Source organism: Equus quagga, unplaced genomic scaffold (genome assembly GCF_021613505.1).
Source record: "Equus quagga isolate Etosha38 unplaced genomic scaffold, UCLA_HA_Equagga_1.0 252_RagTag, whole genome shotgun sequence".
In the NCBI taxonomy this organism is placed as follows: Eukaryota; Metazoa; Chordata; class Mammalia; order Perissodactyla; family Equidae; genus Equus; species Equus quagga.
The window spans coordinates 2,333,160-2,349,250 of record NW_025799860.1 but is presented as its reverse complement, the minus strand read 5'-3'; the positions used below and the strand labels follow the sequence as shown (position 1 = coordinate 2,349,250).

General features: G+C 36.4%; 1 protein-coding gene across 6 annotated transcripts in view; it reads right to left on the bottom strand.

Moving 5' to 3' along the window:
• The window catches only part of LOC124233824 (R3H domain-containing protein 1-like), a 181,140-nt gene that overhangs the window by 90,554 nt on the left and 74,495 nt on the right, over positions 1-16,091 (bottom strand). Inside the window, exons 4-7 of one of the 6 annotated variants that reach the window (XM_046651059.1) lie at positions 8,235-8,276; positions 7,677-7,766; positions 3,264-3,378; positions 2,155-2,233 (exon numbers count right to left, since the gene is read on the bottom strand). In XM_046651059.1, coding sequence (XP_046507015.1) covers positions 2,155-2,233; positions 3,264-3,378; positions 7,677-7,766; positions 8,235-8,276 — 326 coding nt within the window. Of the gene's footprint in view, positions 1-2,154; positions 2,234-3,263; positions 3,382-7,676; positions 7,767-8,234; positions 8,277-16,091 lie in introns of those variants that run through there. The other 5 variants (XM_046651060.1, XM_046651062.1, XM_046651061.1 and 2 more) reach the window with 5 other exon arrangements.

Sequence of the window (16,091 nt, the reverse complement as noted above, 5' to 3'; positions counted from 1 at the left end):
TGATTCTTCTGATATCTGTAGGACTCAGTCTCTTCTTCTTCTCATCTACCTTTTAAATACTGTCTTTCCATAGAATTTTGTCTTGCCATTTATTTCATCTCTCTGGGTAAACTCACCCATAGCAAGCTTCACCTCTACTGATGATTCTTGAATATGGATGGCTCATTTACTTGAAAACCAGAGCCTTTTTACCTTCGGACAGACCTCATCTCCCGGCTTTCCATCAGGCACCTCAAAACCATACTTATTTATGATACAACATGCCCTATTCTATCAGGCTTGCCCCTTATTTACTTTCACAGTTAATGGAACTATCTGTCAGCCCAGCCAGAAACCTAGTAGCTATTTTCTTCTACTCTATTGCTCCTTTACCCTTCCATATCCAAATGATCACCAAGTTCTGCCAGGGTATTTCCTAAATATCTTTCAAACGTGTCCTTTTCTCTCTATTCTTCTCTATGGTCTCCTATCCACTCTTTCCTTATGATCTTGGCCTCTCACTGCTGAAATAACCTTTCTACAATGCAAATCCATTATGGCATTACCCTATTCAAAATCCTCTAATTATTCTTCAATTTAGCACACCATACTCAGTATTTCTCAAATTGTGCACCACTGGCATTTCAAGTAAGACTATTTTTCATTGTTGATCTTACAGATCTTTTTAGCATCCCTGGCTTTCCAGTAGTACTCTACACTCACTGGGACCCAACACCCCAGTGTGTTGGTGCTATCCTAGGTTGAGGACAACTGGATATGATCTGTCTTCATACCTCACCAACACCTTCCTCACTACTTTCTAGAATCAATGCCATATACTTCCCTGCTAGAGCCAAAGTGCACAATCTTGTCTTTCCTTGGATATACCACTTCTTTTCTCACACTACCATGCCTTGGCAATGCTCTTGTCTCTATCTAGAATGCCTTTCTCATGCTTCTCTGTATGGACAGTTACCATTTAAAGCACTCTGAATTCAAGACTCAGCTCAAGCATTACCTTTTCAGTGAAGCTCTCCCAAATCCTTTCAGTGTTTTGATAGCACCTTGCAAAATTTCTTTTACAACATCTATTCTATTTTAATTATATATTGTGTGTTTTTCTAGCACAGAGACAGTGAATATTTTAGGGTTAAAGATTATATCTTGTTCATCTTCATATCTACAATGTTTAGCACAACGCTTAGCATATGCTAGATGCTCAAGGAAAGTCATGCAGAGTTGACTGTCTTCTTCCTCAACCATATACATATACTCCTTTAGCTTCTATTACAAGGAGAACACTTTTCATTTTGGTGGTTATCCTTTTGGGGTTTACGTCAAATGTAAAAAAGAAAATCAAGATGGGACTGAACACAGTAAATCTTGAATGAAAACAAAGGTCTATCCTGAAGCATGCGATAAGCCTCAGAGAGACTGAAGAGAGCTGTTCACGTTTTCTTCTATGGGCACATACCCAATGAGATTTTTATTTTTATTTCAACGTACGTAAAATAATCAGCGCTCTGGGAGGCTAACATCTAGGAGAGTTCTTGACCTTGGAGTCTTCTACTCCATGAAAGTACTGGTCAGATATTTTGTGGATAAGCCTTCTGGTGGGGAGAATGCCTCAAAGGTGCCAATGACTTGCCAAAAAGTTAAAATCTATCTAGCACCCGGGCAACACAAAGGATTTCACAATTAGTTAAAGTAGTGACTCAAATAAGCACCTTAAAAATCTTTGGGTTGAAGGTTTATAAACTAAGCAAGAAGGAACAAAAATTCTGCATTTAACTAAGTTCAAAAACTTGTTATAAACGAATACGCCATGTTCTTATTTGGTTGAGTGTATTATCATGAGATACGTTTTTCTCTTACTTTCATGATCAATGATATCTATCTCAATTAAAAGTCAAAATATTTTGGTGATTCTGTATTTCCCAAAATTCCTACAGAGAGTACGAATTATTTTTATATCATGGCGACATACACAATGCAAAAAGATATTTATACATGTGCATATAGACCAACAACATCTTAGCCCTAAGAAACTAAAATGTTTCTGTGTACTTCAAATATTGCAATCTTATTCTAGTATCCTAACTCAGTAATAAAAACATATAAAGCAAAACTACGGTACTCTAGAAGCAAGGTAAACCTTATAAATTTAATTTTTACCTGGGATTGTTTTTTAATGTATTTACTAAAAATTCATGTAGATCTATGCCAGTTGAATCAGTGTATTCTTGACTGGAATCTAAAAAACAACAACACAAAAACCCAGTATAAAGTTGTTTGAAAACAAATCCCTTTCCCTTTTACACATGATGCATATCTTAAATAAAATGAGATGTCCCACATTGAAAAAAACTAACAAAGTAGGAAAAGGGAATTGATGATGAACTCAGATGACCACAATTTTTCTACTCCCATATAACGAGCATGACATGGGTTTATATAACTGCATATACGTGCACATTAAAAAGAAAAACTCTCAAATGTGCCAATTTAAGTTACTCTGAATTCTTTAAGCATTCTTTTATATACTCACCATAATCCTCATGCTCAAAAATGCCTCCTTAAGTGAAAAATTAACAGCTTAGTTCAGTTACGAATATAAGTGGAGGCTATAATTTGGAGGCAGATAGAAATTTTAGTTCTGAGAGATTATTTATTTAATTAGATTTGATCACGTCTATCACCTAAGGCTTGCTTTCAAAAATATTTTTCCATATTCATGTTTATTTCTTCCCCTCAAATGTATTATCTTTCTGATGTTCATAATACTGGTTAACATAACTGGGTTTATAAATTAAAAAGCATTTTTATAGGCTTGCAATGCTAGATGAAGGTGAAGTCCCTTAAAATTTATTATAAAAGATAAACATTCTGGGTTTCTAGGAATATTCTTACAGGATACTGAATATTTTGGCATCAGCTCTTCGTATCATAAGGAATTAGAGAAGACTAATATTTTTAGTGGAATCAATATTCAAATTATAGTGATTCCATTATTTCAATAGGAGTGACAGACCAATAAGAGATGAAGACAGTTATCTTCCTCAGCGACTCTGGCATGTATCGCAGTTTTTTGGCTAAAGCATCTTACTGATGTTCAGAAATCTTGCATCATTTTGCCTAGATGAGCAAGTACTATCTTGTCCCTTCAGTCTATTCTGTATCATTTTTTAATACAGATATAGTATATATAATTATTCAAGGGGTAAAAGATGGAATTATCGACGATGAAACGAAAATTTTGTTTAAAAAACAAATAAATTGCAAACCTCTTGATAACATTTTTCTGGGCAACTTATCACTGGCTTTTTCTTTTTCTGCTTCATCTTTTGAGGGCTTCTCCTCTTTTTCAAATGATTGTGTTAACTGGATCTGAATTTTCTCCTGTTGAAAGGTACAATCAGTTATTAAATGAAAATACAAAGTGATTCAGTTAATACCACATATTTGTTATTTTTTGAGTAACACATGGAGAAAAAAGGAGAAAGATTTTTATTTTATTCAATAAGATTCTTCAAACTAGAGTAACTTAAAAATATTTTTACCACTTTTATCAAAGCCTTGGTAAGAAATGTTAAAATTAATGTTTTGAGTTGACTATATCGAACAAAACATATCCCGAAAAATTTTTCAGATAAAATAAATGCTTTTTATAATAGTTTAAATGTATCTACTTGTAAAACCTCTGGAGGACCAGAACCAAGGACCTTAACCTATTTTTGCAATGGAGATGCCTCAGTCAAACAAAAGCATGATGCATCAATCATGACAAGAGGAATGTGTGTGTCAACACTTAATAAAAAATACTTTTTTGAGTATTCATTATAATCTCATATTCCCCTATTCTTTTCCTATCCAAAACTTCAAGCACAACTTTTCCAAAACCAAATCCACATGGCTTTGATTATTTCCTATTTTTATTTTTACTTATCTATTCATTCATTCATTCATTCATTTATTTTTTCAAGGAACATTAGCCCTGAGCTAACATCTGTGCCCATCTTCCTCTACTTTATATATGGGACACCTGCCACAGCATGGCTTGATAAGCAGTGCTAGATCCTCACCCAGGATTGGAACCGGCAAACCCTGGGCTGCTGAAACGGCGCGTGGGAACCTTAACTGCTACGCCACTGGGCCCGACCCTGATTATTTCCCATTTTAGATTTATATATCACTGTTCCTCTCTCAATCGCCACAAATTTGTTTTAGAAAGATTTCAAACAAGATTGTTTTCCTTCCTTATACGTAATATTTAAATGTAAAGTAACCATATCCTACAAGACTGAAAAGGAAAACTAATTCTACATTTCATTTTTACAACAATTTTATTAACATGCATTTCGGAACCCAAAGGAACTACTGGAAATTAATTCATAGAGCCCAAAAAGGTAAAAATCATGTAGCTCTGTTATTTAGGCAAAGCTATAAAGAAAGGCAGAATAACTTTCAGACCATTTCTACTAAGATAAAGTGTAGCCTATTTTTAGACTAAATTTTATTGTTGTTCTTTAGTGATGAAAAACTATTAGACAATTACTTTACTTTTCCAGGTGATCACTGGTGATGGCAGTAGGTTCAATAAATCAATATCAAAGGAGTTATAAATTTCGGTATTCTTAAACTTGCAGCCACCAATATTTCTATTAAACATTTTTACCCCACATAATTTTTTCTGAAATAGTACTTGGCGGAAGAATTTCAGATCAAATATATATATATTTTTCCTAGAGGGCTGCTGACTCCTATTTTTATCTCTTTCCAATTCTGCTTCCATCTCAGTTCAAATGTGTGCTCATAATACAGGGCAAAAGCTAGGCACTGGCAATGTTCGCTAAATTGATGAAATTTGCTTTAAGCCCTCCTTTGTCTTGCTTACCAAACTTCATACATTCATCAACTTCATACTCTCATCAACTGGTAAGTCATTTTTCTTATTATGACTCATTTTCTAATCCTTACAGTTATTTTAGATAACTGTAAAACAGATATCTAAAAATGAATCACAGAACTGTTTCAGAAGTGGAATACTTCGAAGTTTTCCTGACTTACAGCTTCTACTCCTCTTACTCAAGGATACTCTATGAAATCCAGGTTCGAAGAAGAGATTTCACATTTAGACTTCCACTAAAAGGCATTTCAAGTGACTATCGATTTCATTCTTAAATTCTCCTCCTAAAGCCACACATTTTAATTACAGATATTAAGCTATTTTATCAAGATGAACTGTATTTAAAAATCTAGGCTTAATGTCCTGAGGCCTGTCTTCGGTTGGTACTGGGGCCTCGTTTTCAGTAGCAAATAAAGGAGACATATTTTAAATGCTGAAGTCCTTATACATGAACTCTTCTGACTATAAATAACTGGAATGATAGCAACATCTCCATAGGAAGCTGTAATTCCTTTACTCTTCACTCTGTTATTGACATCTGTTATTGAGGTCACTTCCCTCTTCTAAGCTCTCATCAGACACAAGTGACATCTCTCTTTTAATTGCCTCTCAACCTTTTGAATAATGAGTTTTATTTCAGATTAATTCCTTCAAAATCACATTCTGAAGCAAGCATTATTAGTTGGAAAGACTCTCACCATCAAGGATTAGATACTAGCACATTTCATGAGAGATAATTTACTTTCCAATTCTCATTCAGGTGCAATTTAGTTAACTCGAGGCTTAGAAAAATACTTTCTACTAAAAGGAACATCTTTTGTTCAGAGAGGGTAATAACAGGTCATTATCCCAAAAGAAAAAATTTATTGTATCCAAGAGAAGTTGAGAAAGAAGGTTTTAAGTGGAATAACTGAATTCTGACATAACGACCTTATTCATTACCCATATGCTATAACCCAGCTTTTTGAACTATAAACACAGAAACCGTTATCTGTGACAAATAATATATACATTAATATACAACACTCTTGATATTAATTTTTTTCTCATATAAATTTCACTAGCCAAATTTATGTAGTAGTATAAGAATTCCTTCCCCGAATATTTTTCAGATAGGTAAAATGTACTGAATAAAACTAACGATCATGTTACAGTCTTTCTCAAAAAGAATGCACTTTTTCTGGATTAACAGCCTTATGAATATCTCATCCTTCTCATTTCCTCAATCTCCTTGGACTAATTATTCCATGAGGCTAAGACGGTGTAACATTTTGGTCAACAGAAGAAAGAAATGAGTTTTCAAAAAACACGACACTGCCCACCACTCCATCTTGAACAGATGTATTCTTTACTCTGATTTGTACAAAAGAACATTTTAAAACTGCTATTTTAAAAAACAATTTTATTGAATTATTTTCAGTGTATCATAACTCTTCAGCCTTATCAACAACAGTGCAAAAGCCAAAGGTTAACATTTGAAAATGTTCTCCAGGTAACAGTTCTTACTAAAATACTTTCACTCTATTTCTGTTTTCTGCTAGAAAGTCTGTTATTTTATTGCTAAAAGATATCTACTTTATGGAATACATACATAGTTATCTTCTATTTATGTAGTTAAATTTTAAATAAAAATCACAAATAAATTTTGAACGCTGTGATCCTGACACTCGAACAAATTTCAAAGGAAATTTGTGATTTTTAAAGTATTTTTCATTGACAATAAATAATCTATTTTAAAAACCTTCCTTTTCTTCCATTTTAGAAACAAAGAGGGGTAGAACTATAAAAACAGAACGTATTCTAAATATGCGACAATTATCTTCAGTATCTATAGTAGGCTTTTGAGAGCATCATCTTCTAAATGAAGGCAAAGCATAAAGTCTTTGCTTGCATCAATAAATGTACAACTGGAATTTATTTAAAAAAAAAGACATACAACCTGTCATGGCTCCCTCCCGCCCCTTTTTCAGTCATGGCTTCTTAAATAACCACAAAGCTGTCTCAAATCTTTGGAAATGAATTGTTGGGATACGGGGGGATTTTTAGGGTGCTGAAACTTAAAAAGTAGAATAAGTCTCTAACAGCTCAAGTTATCACACTGATAAACATTGGGAGAGGGTCCAAAAATATTTATGTACAAGTGTCCAAATGTAACATAAGACAAAGATCAATCCACAGCTGAAATTAATGGAAGAGTCATAGCATTAAAAAGAATATAAAAGACAAACTGAACTGTTTATTTGAACCTCAGTAGTTCTACATTTTACAAGCATAGAGAGAAGAGGAATCAGAAGTATTAGAGAATATCAGAGCCAAGCTCACATGAAAACTGGCTTCACCATGCACTCAGGTTAAGAAAGGTTAAATCAAGCAGAAGTTTAGGTAGTCTCTTCTTCACACACAAGCGTGTTTGACAAATTTCTAAAGGCCAAAATCAAAAGGGTAAATTTCATCACAATTACATTAACTGGAAGTATTACTTTAATTATTTTATAACTTTTCCATAATAATTTGTAATTCCCTTAAAGCCACATTCCCAGTTAATTATGTGATCCCTAAGTATTTCCAGAGATAAATCACTGCACTAAGAATTTGATTGAAGTAACAAGGTTTTCTCACATCTGTATCGTGGGTGGCAAGTACTCTCAAATCAGTTTCACTTAGTAAAAACAAACATAACACACGTACATGCATATACAACTTTTATTTAACCTTATGAAAAAATATTGTCCAGGAAGCAGGTTATTCCACCATGTCTTTAAATAATTTATTTTTGTTTTTGTTTTTTTACCTGGTTCTCCTGTGATATCTCTGCTGTAGGGGGTGGTGGAGATTCTTCACACACTGCAAGGCTCCGAACTAGCTTTAACTTTGAGCTTGACTAGAGAAAAGTATTTAAAATTAACACTATATTTCACAAATCTAGGGCATTCACAAAAGCCCCCTAGAGTTTCTTAAGTTCCTTTATGAGCAGTTTCTGCCACGTAGAGATGGAGGTGAAATGTGCAAGTTAAATATATCATTAAAAACCAGTAAAATCCTTTGTTAGGGGGGAAACAAACAACTGCACTTTTGAAAATTATAGCAATAGCAAGAATGAGAATAATCCCAATTTCAAAACCCAAAGAATGGTGAGAAAGCCATTCTCTATAGATAAAGAACCATTAAAGATATAAAAGCAATGCACAAAAGCAACTAGGCAAGACAAAAACCCCAAATAAAACAAAATAAGCTTTCTGCCCCAAACAAAACATGACAAAACTAAACTGAATGCAGCGCCATATGAAAACAAGGATTCGTCAAGCATGAAGGAGGCCCTTGGCATGCCAGCACAAAATATTTACTATACCTTAGACCTCTTTCCTGTCTGTCCAAATGGCTGCAATGGCCGCTGAATACACAAGAAAGATTTGCATTAAATTTCATGCTGAAACAGAATGTTTGCTTCTTAATTCATAATCCTAGACCACAGAGAAACTAACTCCACAAAGAATGGAAAATGAGGAAATCAAAGTTGGATTCAAGGAAAAAAGTACTGATTCCTCCCAGAAGCACACTTGTAGAAGATTTCTTAAAATCCTTCTGTGGGTTGGCATTTCCTTTAAGTGAGCAAATGGAAACAATTTTTGTGTAAATTGAGCTAAATAGAATTTGTAAGTTAACTTTTTAGATAGTAGCAAAATAAAATATACTTCTTCAGTATTTTATAATATATTATACTTTAGCCAAGGTTGGGGGGGGGGAACCCCATAAAAAACCTGAGGAATTTTAAGCAGCTGTGCTCAGTTCCAAGCTTACTAAGGAGAATGTTTCACATCACATTGACTCAGAGTGCAGCCACCTATCTACTGAGGCTTTTCAGCACTGTATGAAATACATCACCAGTTTATTAGTGACAGAATCCTATTTGCCTGGTCTAGGATAAGGCAATGAAGCAGAAATGAAGAAAAGAAGGCAAAGTTCCAACACATGTTCAGTACAACTGCCACATCATCAATCACATGTTTGAGGAACCCACTCGGGCAACCAGCTCTAGTTTCTGATACCAAGCACTGGTTTGGAAAAGAAGCTGAAGTGCCCGTGAACCAGAGCCACAGAGCTTTTAAACATGTTTTCCTTCCTCTCACCTCCTTCTAATCTACCTCTCTAACTCCAACCCTGAACATTACAAGGTCCAGGTATCTATCATTTACACTCATTACAACCAGGGAGCCAGTTTGGTATCAAACATAAAATAGAAAAAAAAATCCTTAATACCTAGATAAGTATGCTTCATATATGGAAAAAAGCCTCCATTTCATTCTAACATCAAAAAGGCCTTCCTTTCAGAACCAACAGAAACGAGAATCTGCAGCACCAGTGTGTCCTATCCCCCATTATAAGCCCAAAGTTCTTGAGATAAGAAGCACTGTACTCTTGGGATTTCGACTGTGGGTTACCCATACTACAAAATATAAGTAAAAACCACAAAGGGAAAATAGAAAAGTGAGTTTCCATTTCTTATAGAGAACAAAACAGCATATATACGCACACATACACACATGCACACATGGCAGGGCTGCCTAAGAGAGCTTCTGCATGTTGGTACTGTCTCTTCTGTTTCTATTTACGCTCTTCTCTAATTTGTTCAAAAGGATTTCTGACTGTAACTCACATCTGAAAATAGAATTAAAAGAAATATGCTACACAGAGTAAGGGCTTACAAGAAAAAAAAGTGGGGGAAAATCCATAGATGAATACCAGCAAAATGCACATGAATAAATGAATTCTAAGGCGGCAGAAGGAAAAAGAATTTGTGACTTACTCCTGTCCTCTGCTTTAATCCGTTACGACTGTTAAGTGTCAAGGGTAGAAAACTTTCTATTAAAAAAACTTAACATCACACCAATAAAAAACCCTTTTGCTGTGGATCAAATACTACTTGTGGTAGACAGAATTCTAAAGTTGGCCTCCCGACATTCCCATTCTCTGGTTATTTAATCAAACATTAATCTACAGTAAGGTTGTGAAGAGATTTTGCAGATGTAATTAAAGTCCCAAGTCAGTTGATCTTAAGATACAGAGATAATTCAGCTGGGTCTGACCTAAGCAAGCGAGCCCCTGAAAAGCTGAGAAGGGCAAGTCAGATTCAAAGGGTGAGAAGGACCTGTCACACCATTGCTGGCTTTGAAGATGGAGGGACTGTGTGAGAAGAACTGCAGAGCCTCTGGGAACAGAGTGGCCACTGGCCAAGAGTCAGCCAGGAAACGTGGACCTCAGACCTACTGTGCAAGGAACTGAGTTCTGCCAAAAAATGGAATGAGCGTGGAAGCAAATTCTTCCCCAGAGTCTTCAGGTAAGGGCCCTGCCCGGTCAACATCTTTGATTTCAGCCTTGTGAAACCCTAAACAGAGAACTCAGCTGAGCCTACCCTAACTTCTAATCTACAGAACTGTGAGTCGATAATTGGGTGTTTTAAGCATGTAAGTTTGTGGTAATAAGCTAAGCAGCAAAAGAAAACTAATGCACTACTACACGAGTATACTATAAACTGCCAAATGGGCATTATTCAGTAAAAATCACTTATTTAACTTAAAATAGCAAAGAACTGAAATTACATAATATATACTAGAAAATCTGCCACACATACATGCACACAATCACCACAAAACAGAAAATGTTTTTTCTTTTAAAGATTGGCACCTGAGCTAACATCTGTTACCAATCTTCTTTCTTTTTTTTGTCTTCTTCTCCCCAAAGCCCCCCAATACATAGTTGCATATTCTAGCTGTAGGCCCTTCTGGTTGTGCCACATGGGACACTGCCTGAGCGTGGCTTGATGAGCAGTGCCATGTTTCCGCCCAGGATCTGAATGGGCAAAACCCTGGGCTGCCGAAGTGGAGTGCACGAACCCAACCACTTGGCCACGGGGCCGGCCCCAACAAGTTATTTTTATTAAAGTAGATAGCCTTTGTTTTATATTTTTGGTATCAGTTCGGCAGCCAGATTTGGCTTTAAACAGGAGTAAAATTATTTTTAAAATGGATTTTTTAAAGCATGCCTTCCACTTTTTCCCAATTTTTTTATTGCGGAAAAATACACATAACATAAAATTTACCATCTTAACTATTTTTAAGTGTACAGCTCAGTAGTACTAAATACATTCATAATGTTGTACAACCATCACCATTATCCATATCCATAAGTCTTCTCATCTTGTAAAACTGAAACGCCATACTCACGAAACATAATTCTCCATTCTCCTCTCCCCTCAAACCTTCAGCAACCACTACTCTTTCTGTCTCTATGATTTTGACTACTCTAAGTACCTCAAATAAGTGGAATCATACACTATTGTCTTTTTGTGACTGGCTTATTTCACTTAGCCTAATGTCCTCAAGGTTTATCCTGTTCTAGCATGTGTCAGAATTTCCTTCCTTTCTAGGACTGAATAATAATCCGTTGTCTGTATATACCACATTTTTAAAATCTATTCATCTGTTGACGGACATTTGGGTTGTTTCCAACTTTTGGCTATTGTGAATAATGCTGCTATCAAGATGGGTGTACAAACATCTCTCTGAGATCCTGCTTTGAATGCTTTTGGGAATATACCCAGAAGTGGAACTGCAAGATCATATGGTAATTCTATTTTTAATTTTTTGAAGAACTGCCATACTGATTTCCACAGTGGCTGTACCATTTTAAATTCCCACCAACAGTGTACAAGGGTTCCAATTTCTCCACATCCTTGCCAACACTTGTTTTCTGTTTTTTGACAGTAGCCACCCTAATGGGGGTGAGGTGGTATCTCATTGTAGTTTTGATTTACTTTTCCCGAATGATTTGTAATGCTGAGTATCTTTTCATGAACTTATTGGCCATTCCTATATCTTCTTCGGAGAAATGTCTATTCAAGTCTTTTGCCTGTTTTTGAATTATTTTTTTGTTGCTGTTGTGTTTTAGGTGTTCTCAATATCTGGTTATTAAACTCTTATCAGATATATGATTTACAAATATTTTCTCCTATTCTATGGGTTGCCTTTTCACTGTTGATAGTGTCTTTTGATGCACATCATTTTTTAATTTTCATGAAGTCCAATTTGTCCACTTTTTCTTTCATTACCTGTGCCTTTGGTGTCATATCTAAGAAATCACTGCTAAATCCAATGTCATAAAGTTTTTGTCCTATGCCCCCCATACTTTTCTAGAGATTGCTGGGTTATTCAATTTGGTATACTGATTACAGTAAGAGCAGTAAGAATTATGCTTTATAAACATTACATTATTACAACATCATTGTGATATGGCTTTGCACTGATTGTGTATAGAGAAAAAATAACATTGGAAATACAGCAATAATCACATGTGCAAACCAAGCACATCACCTTGACACAGTCCTTAGTAAAAAGGTTTGGTTAGGTGATGACTGATACTGCTGCATGCAGGTCAGCCATTGCTTTGAAGGACCAACTTTAAACAGCTTCATTCATTGAAAAAAATCCCTGCCACTAGCCCACAATGGCCAGAAGCCGCCTATGGTAACCTTCACTCATGTCACTTGCAATTACTGTGTCCATGGTCTTCTGATACATCTGACTGAACATCTGTCTTATTTGTACAAGATCCATCTCACTTCAAGTGACCACAATCCTGTGCAGGGTGGAGTCATTTGTGCTAGCACCTCTCCTAGAATAGTGGAGCCTCTCAGCAAAGAAAGCATGGCAGTTCAGGGCACACTGAGTATCTTCCTCAGCCAACTGATGGTTTATGTGTGTGTGTGTTTAGCATTTTATTTCACCCTTTCAAAATCCACCCATCTTGAGATCAAGCTGGCTGTCTTATCTCAGTCTCATCATCCAAGTCTCACAATTTAGGAAGCAAGTTCCAACTCTGGACAGGGTTGCTCCTTGGAGTCCTCATTTCAGCAAACATTGTAGCATCTACAAGATCCAGCAAAAAGAATTTGAGTTCACTGTAAAATGCATTAAAATACAGATGCCGCTTTTATGGTAGGTGGGCCCAAATGAAGCTGGGAAAGGTTATGATTGAGGCAGCACGGTACTCCAGAAAAAGCATATGGAGCTAAGATGGCTAGAGCTGAGTCCTGGCTGTGCCACTGGCTCTCCAGGTGACCTGGCAATTCATTTACATGGGCATAGGTCACTGAAAAATGCAAGGGTTGCTCAGATCAACTTTGGAAACCTTTTAGCTGTGACTCTGAGTTCTATGATTCTAACTCCAAAACAGCTGGTCATTATCTTGAGTTCCTCTTGCCAAGTCAGGATCTTTTTTGGAAGAAATGTCATCAGATGGGATTAACAAAGGGCATCTCTCCTCCAGGGCATTTCTTCCTCAAGTTCATGAAGGTTAGTGGTAGTGATAATAACCTCCACAGATGTTCATGGTTTTCAAATGAAAACCCACCCACCCTGAGCCCAAAAGCACACTGTCAGTTCTCAGGGGCTGGGTGCGGAACGTGGAGCCCCCTGATAGTCTTGCCTCAGACCTCAGCATTGATTCTTTCCTTAGAAATGCTACATTCTTTCTCTGGTATAAGTGAACTGGCCCAGTGGCTTTCCTCCCATTGTCTGCAGGGCCAGGATCAGTGTGTCACTGCTCTAGCTGTGTGTTTCTGCTGGGCACATCACAGAGGGCCTGTGGTCTTGGAAGATGCCCAAAGGGCAGGGAGCCCAGCTTCACTAATCATTTGATTAGGATAGCTTCCACAGCTTAATGGTTGTTTTCCTTCATCAGTGTTGTTGCTTTTCTCTTAGGTATCTTACATTCTCCTTGCTCAAAGTACTGCCCACAGCCTGTTGACCAGCAACAATGGCATTAGCTGGGAGCTTGTTGAGATGCAGAATCGTGGGAGACTCACCTCACACCTTCTTCAGTCTGTTTTGTGGTTTTGCAGTCTTCACCCTTTGCCCTCCTTAAAGTTGTCAACTTTAAATGGGGCTGGCAGCTCCAGCTCTGAGGCCCCTTCCCTTTTGAGTGTGCAGGTTGCAGCAGGTATCCCTGGGTGCTGGAGGTGTCTTGGAGGTGGGGCTGGCGATGGAGAAAGCCCCCCTGGCATCATATCTAAGAGATCATTTCCAAATCCAATGTCACAAAGCTTTTTACCTATGTTTTCTTCTAAGAGTTTTACCGTTTTAGCTCTTCTGTTTAGATCTTTGATCCATTTTGTGTTAATTTCTGTACATAATAGTTCCCCCTTATCCATAGGGGATATGTTCCAAGACCCCCAGTGGATGCCTGAAACTAGATAGTATCGGATCCTATATATATTATGTTTTTTCCTATACATACATACTTATGATAAAAGTTTAATTTATAAATTAGGCACACCAAGAGATTAATTACAATAGCTAATAATAGAACAATTATAACAATTATAAAAATAGAACAATTACAACAATATACTGTAATAAAAGTTATGTGAATGTGGTTTCTCTTTCAAAATATCTTACTGTACTGTACTCACCCTTCTTTTTGTGATGTTACAAGATAAAACGTCTATGTGATGAAATGAAATGAGGTGAATGAGCGTTAGGCTACCACTGACCTTCTGATGGTACGTCAGAAGCAAGATCATCTGCTTCTGGACCATGGTTGACCACAGGTAACTGAAACCGTGGAACTTGAAACAGCAGATAAAGGGGGAGAGAGGGACTACTGTACGGTGTTAGGGAGAGGCCCAACTTCATTCTTCTGCATGTGGAGCTCTAGTTTTCCCAGCATCATAGGTTGAAAAGGCTGTCCTTTCTCCATGGTCTTGGCACCCTCGTCAAAAATCATTTGACCATATACGCAAGGGCTTATTTCTGGCCTCTCTATTCCATTTCGTTGGTCTATCTGTCTGTCTTTATGTCAGTACCACCCTGTTTTGGCTACTGTAGCTTTGCAGTAAGTTTTGAAATCAGGAAGTGTGAGAACTTGTTTTGTTCTTTTTCAAAATTGTTTTGGCTATTCTGGGTCCCTTGAGACTCCATATGAATTTTAGAATGGGTTTTTCTGTTTCTTCAAAAAATGTCTTTTGGATTTTGACAGGGATTGCAGTGAATCTGCAGATCACTTTGAGTAGTATTGGCATTTTAAGAATATTAAGTCTTCCAATCCCTGAACAGGGGATGTGTTTCCACTTAGTTATGTCTCTTTCTTTTAGCAATGTTTTGTAGTTTTCACTGTATAAGTCTTTTGTGTCCTTGATTAATTCCTAAGTGTTTTATTCTTTTTTGTAAATAGAATTGCTTCTCTAATTTCCTCTTCAGATTGTTCACTGTTGGTGTATAGAAATACAACTGATTTTTTGTGTTGACTGTATCCTGCTATTTTACTGAATTCAGTTATTAGCTCTAACAGTTTTGTGTGTGAATCTTTAGGGTTTTCTATACATAAAATCATGTCATTTGCAAACAGAGATAATTTTACTTCTTCCTTTCCAATTTGGATGTCTTTTATTTCTTTTTCTTGCCTAATAGCTCTGGTTAGAATTTCCAGCACTGTGTTGACTAGAAGCACAAGTAGTGGGCATCCTTGCCTCGTTCTTGATCTTAGTGGAAAAGCTTTCAGTCTTTTACCAGTATGATGTTCAATGTGGGTTTTTCATATATGGCTTTTATTATGTTGAGTTAGTTTGCTTCTATTGCTAGTTTTATGAGTGTTTTTTAATCATAAAACGGTGTTGAGTTTTCTGAAAGTCTTTCTCTGAATCAATTAAGATGACTAGGTGCTTTTTCCCCTTCCTTCTGTTAAGATGGTGTACTGCATCAAACAATTTCCACATGTTGAACCATCTTTGCATTCCAGGAATAAATCTCACTCAGTCATGGCATATAATCCTTTTACTATACTACTGAATTCAGTTTGCTAGTATTTTGTTGAAGATTTTTGCATCAGTGTTCATAAGGGACGCTGATCTGTAGTTTACTTTTCTTGTAGTGTCTTTGTCTAGCTATAGTATCAGGGTAATGCTGGCCACACAGAAGGAGTTAGGAAGTTCTCCCTCCTCTAATTTTTTGTAAAAGTTTGAGTAGGATTGGTATTAGTTCTTCTCTAAATGTTTGGTAGAATTCACCAGCAAAGGCATGAGATCCACCAGGACTCTTCTCTGTTGAGAGATTTTTGAATACTGCTTCAATCTCCTTACTAGTTATCGGTTATCGGTCTATTCAGATTTTCTGTTTCTTTGTGATTTAGTCTTTCTGGGTAGGTTTTATGTTTC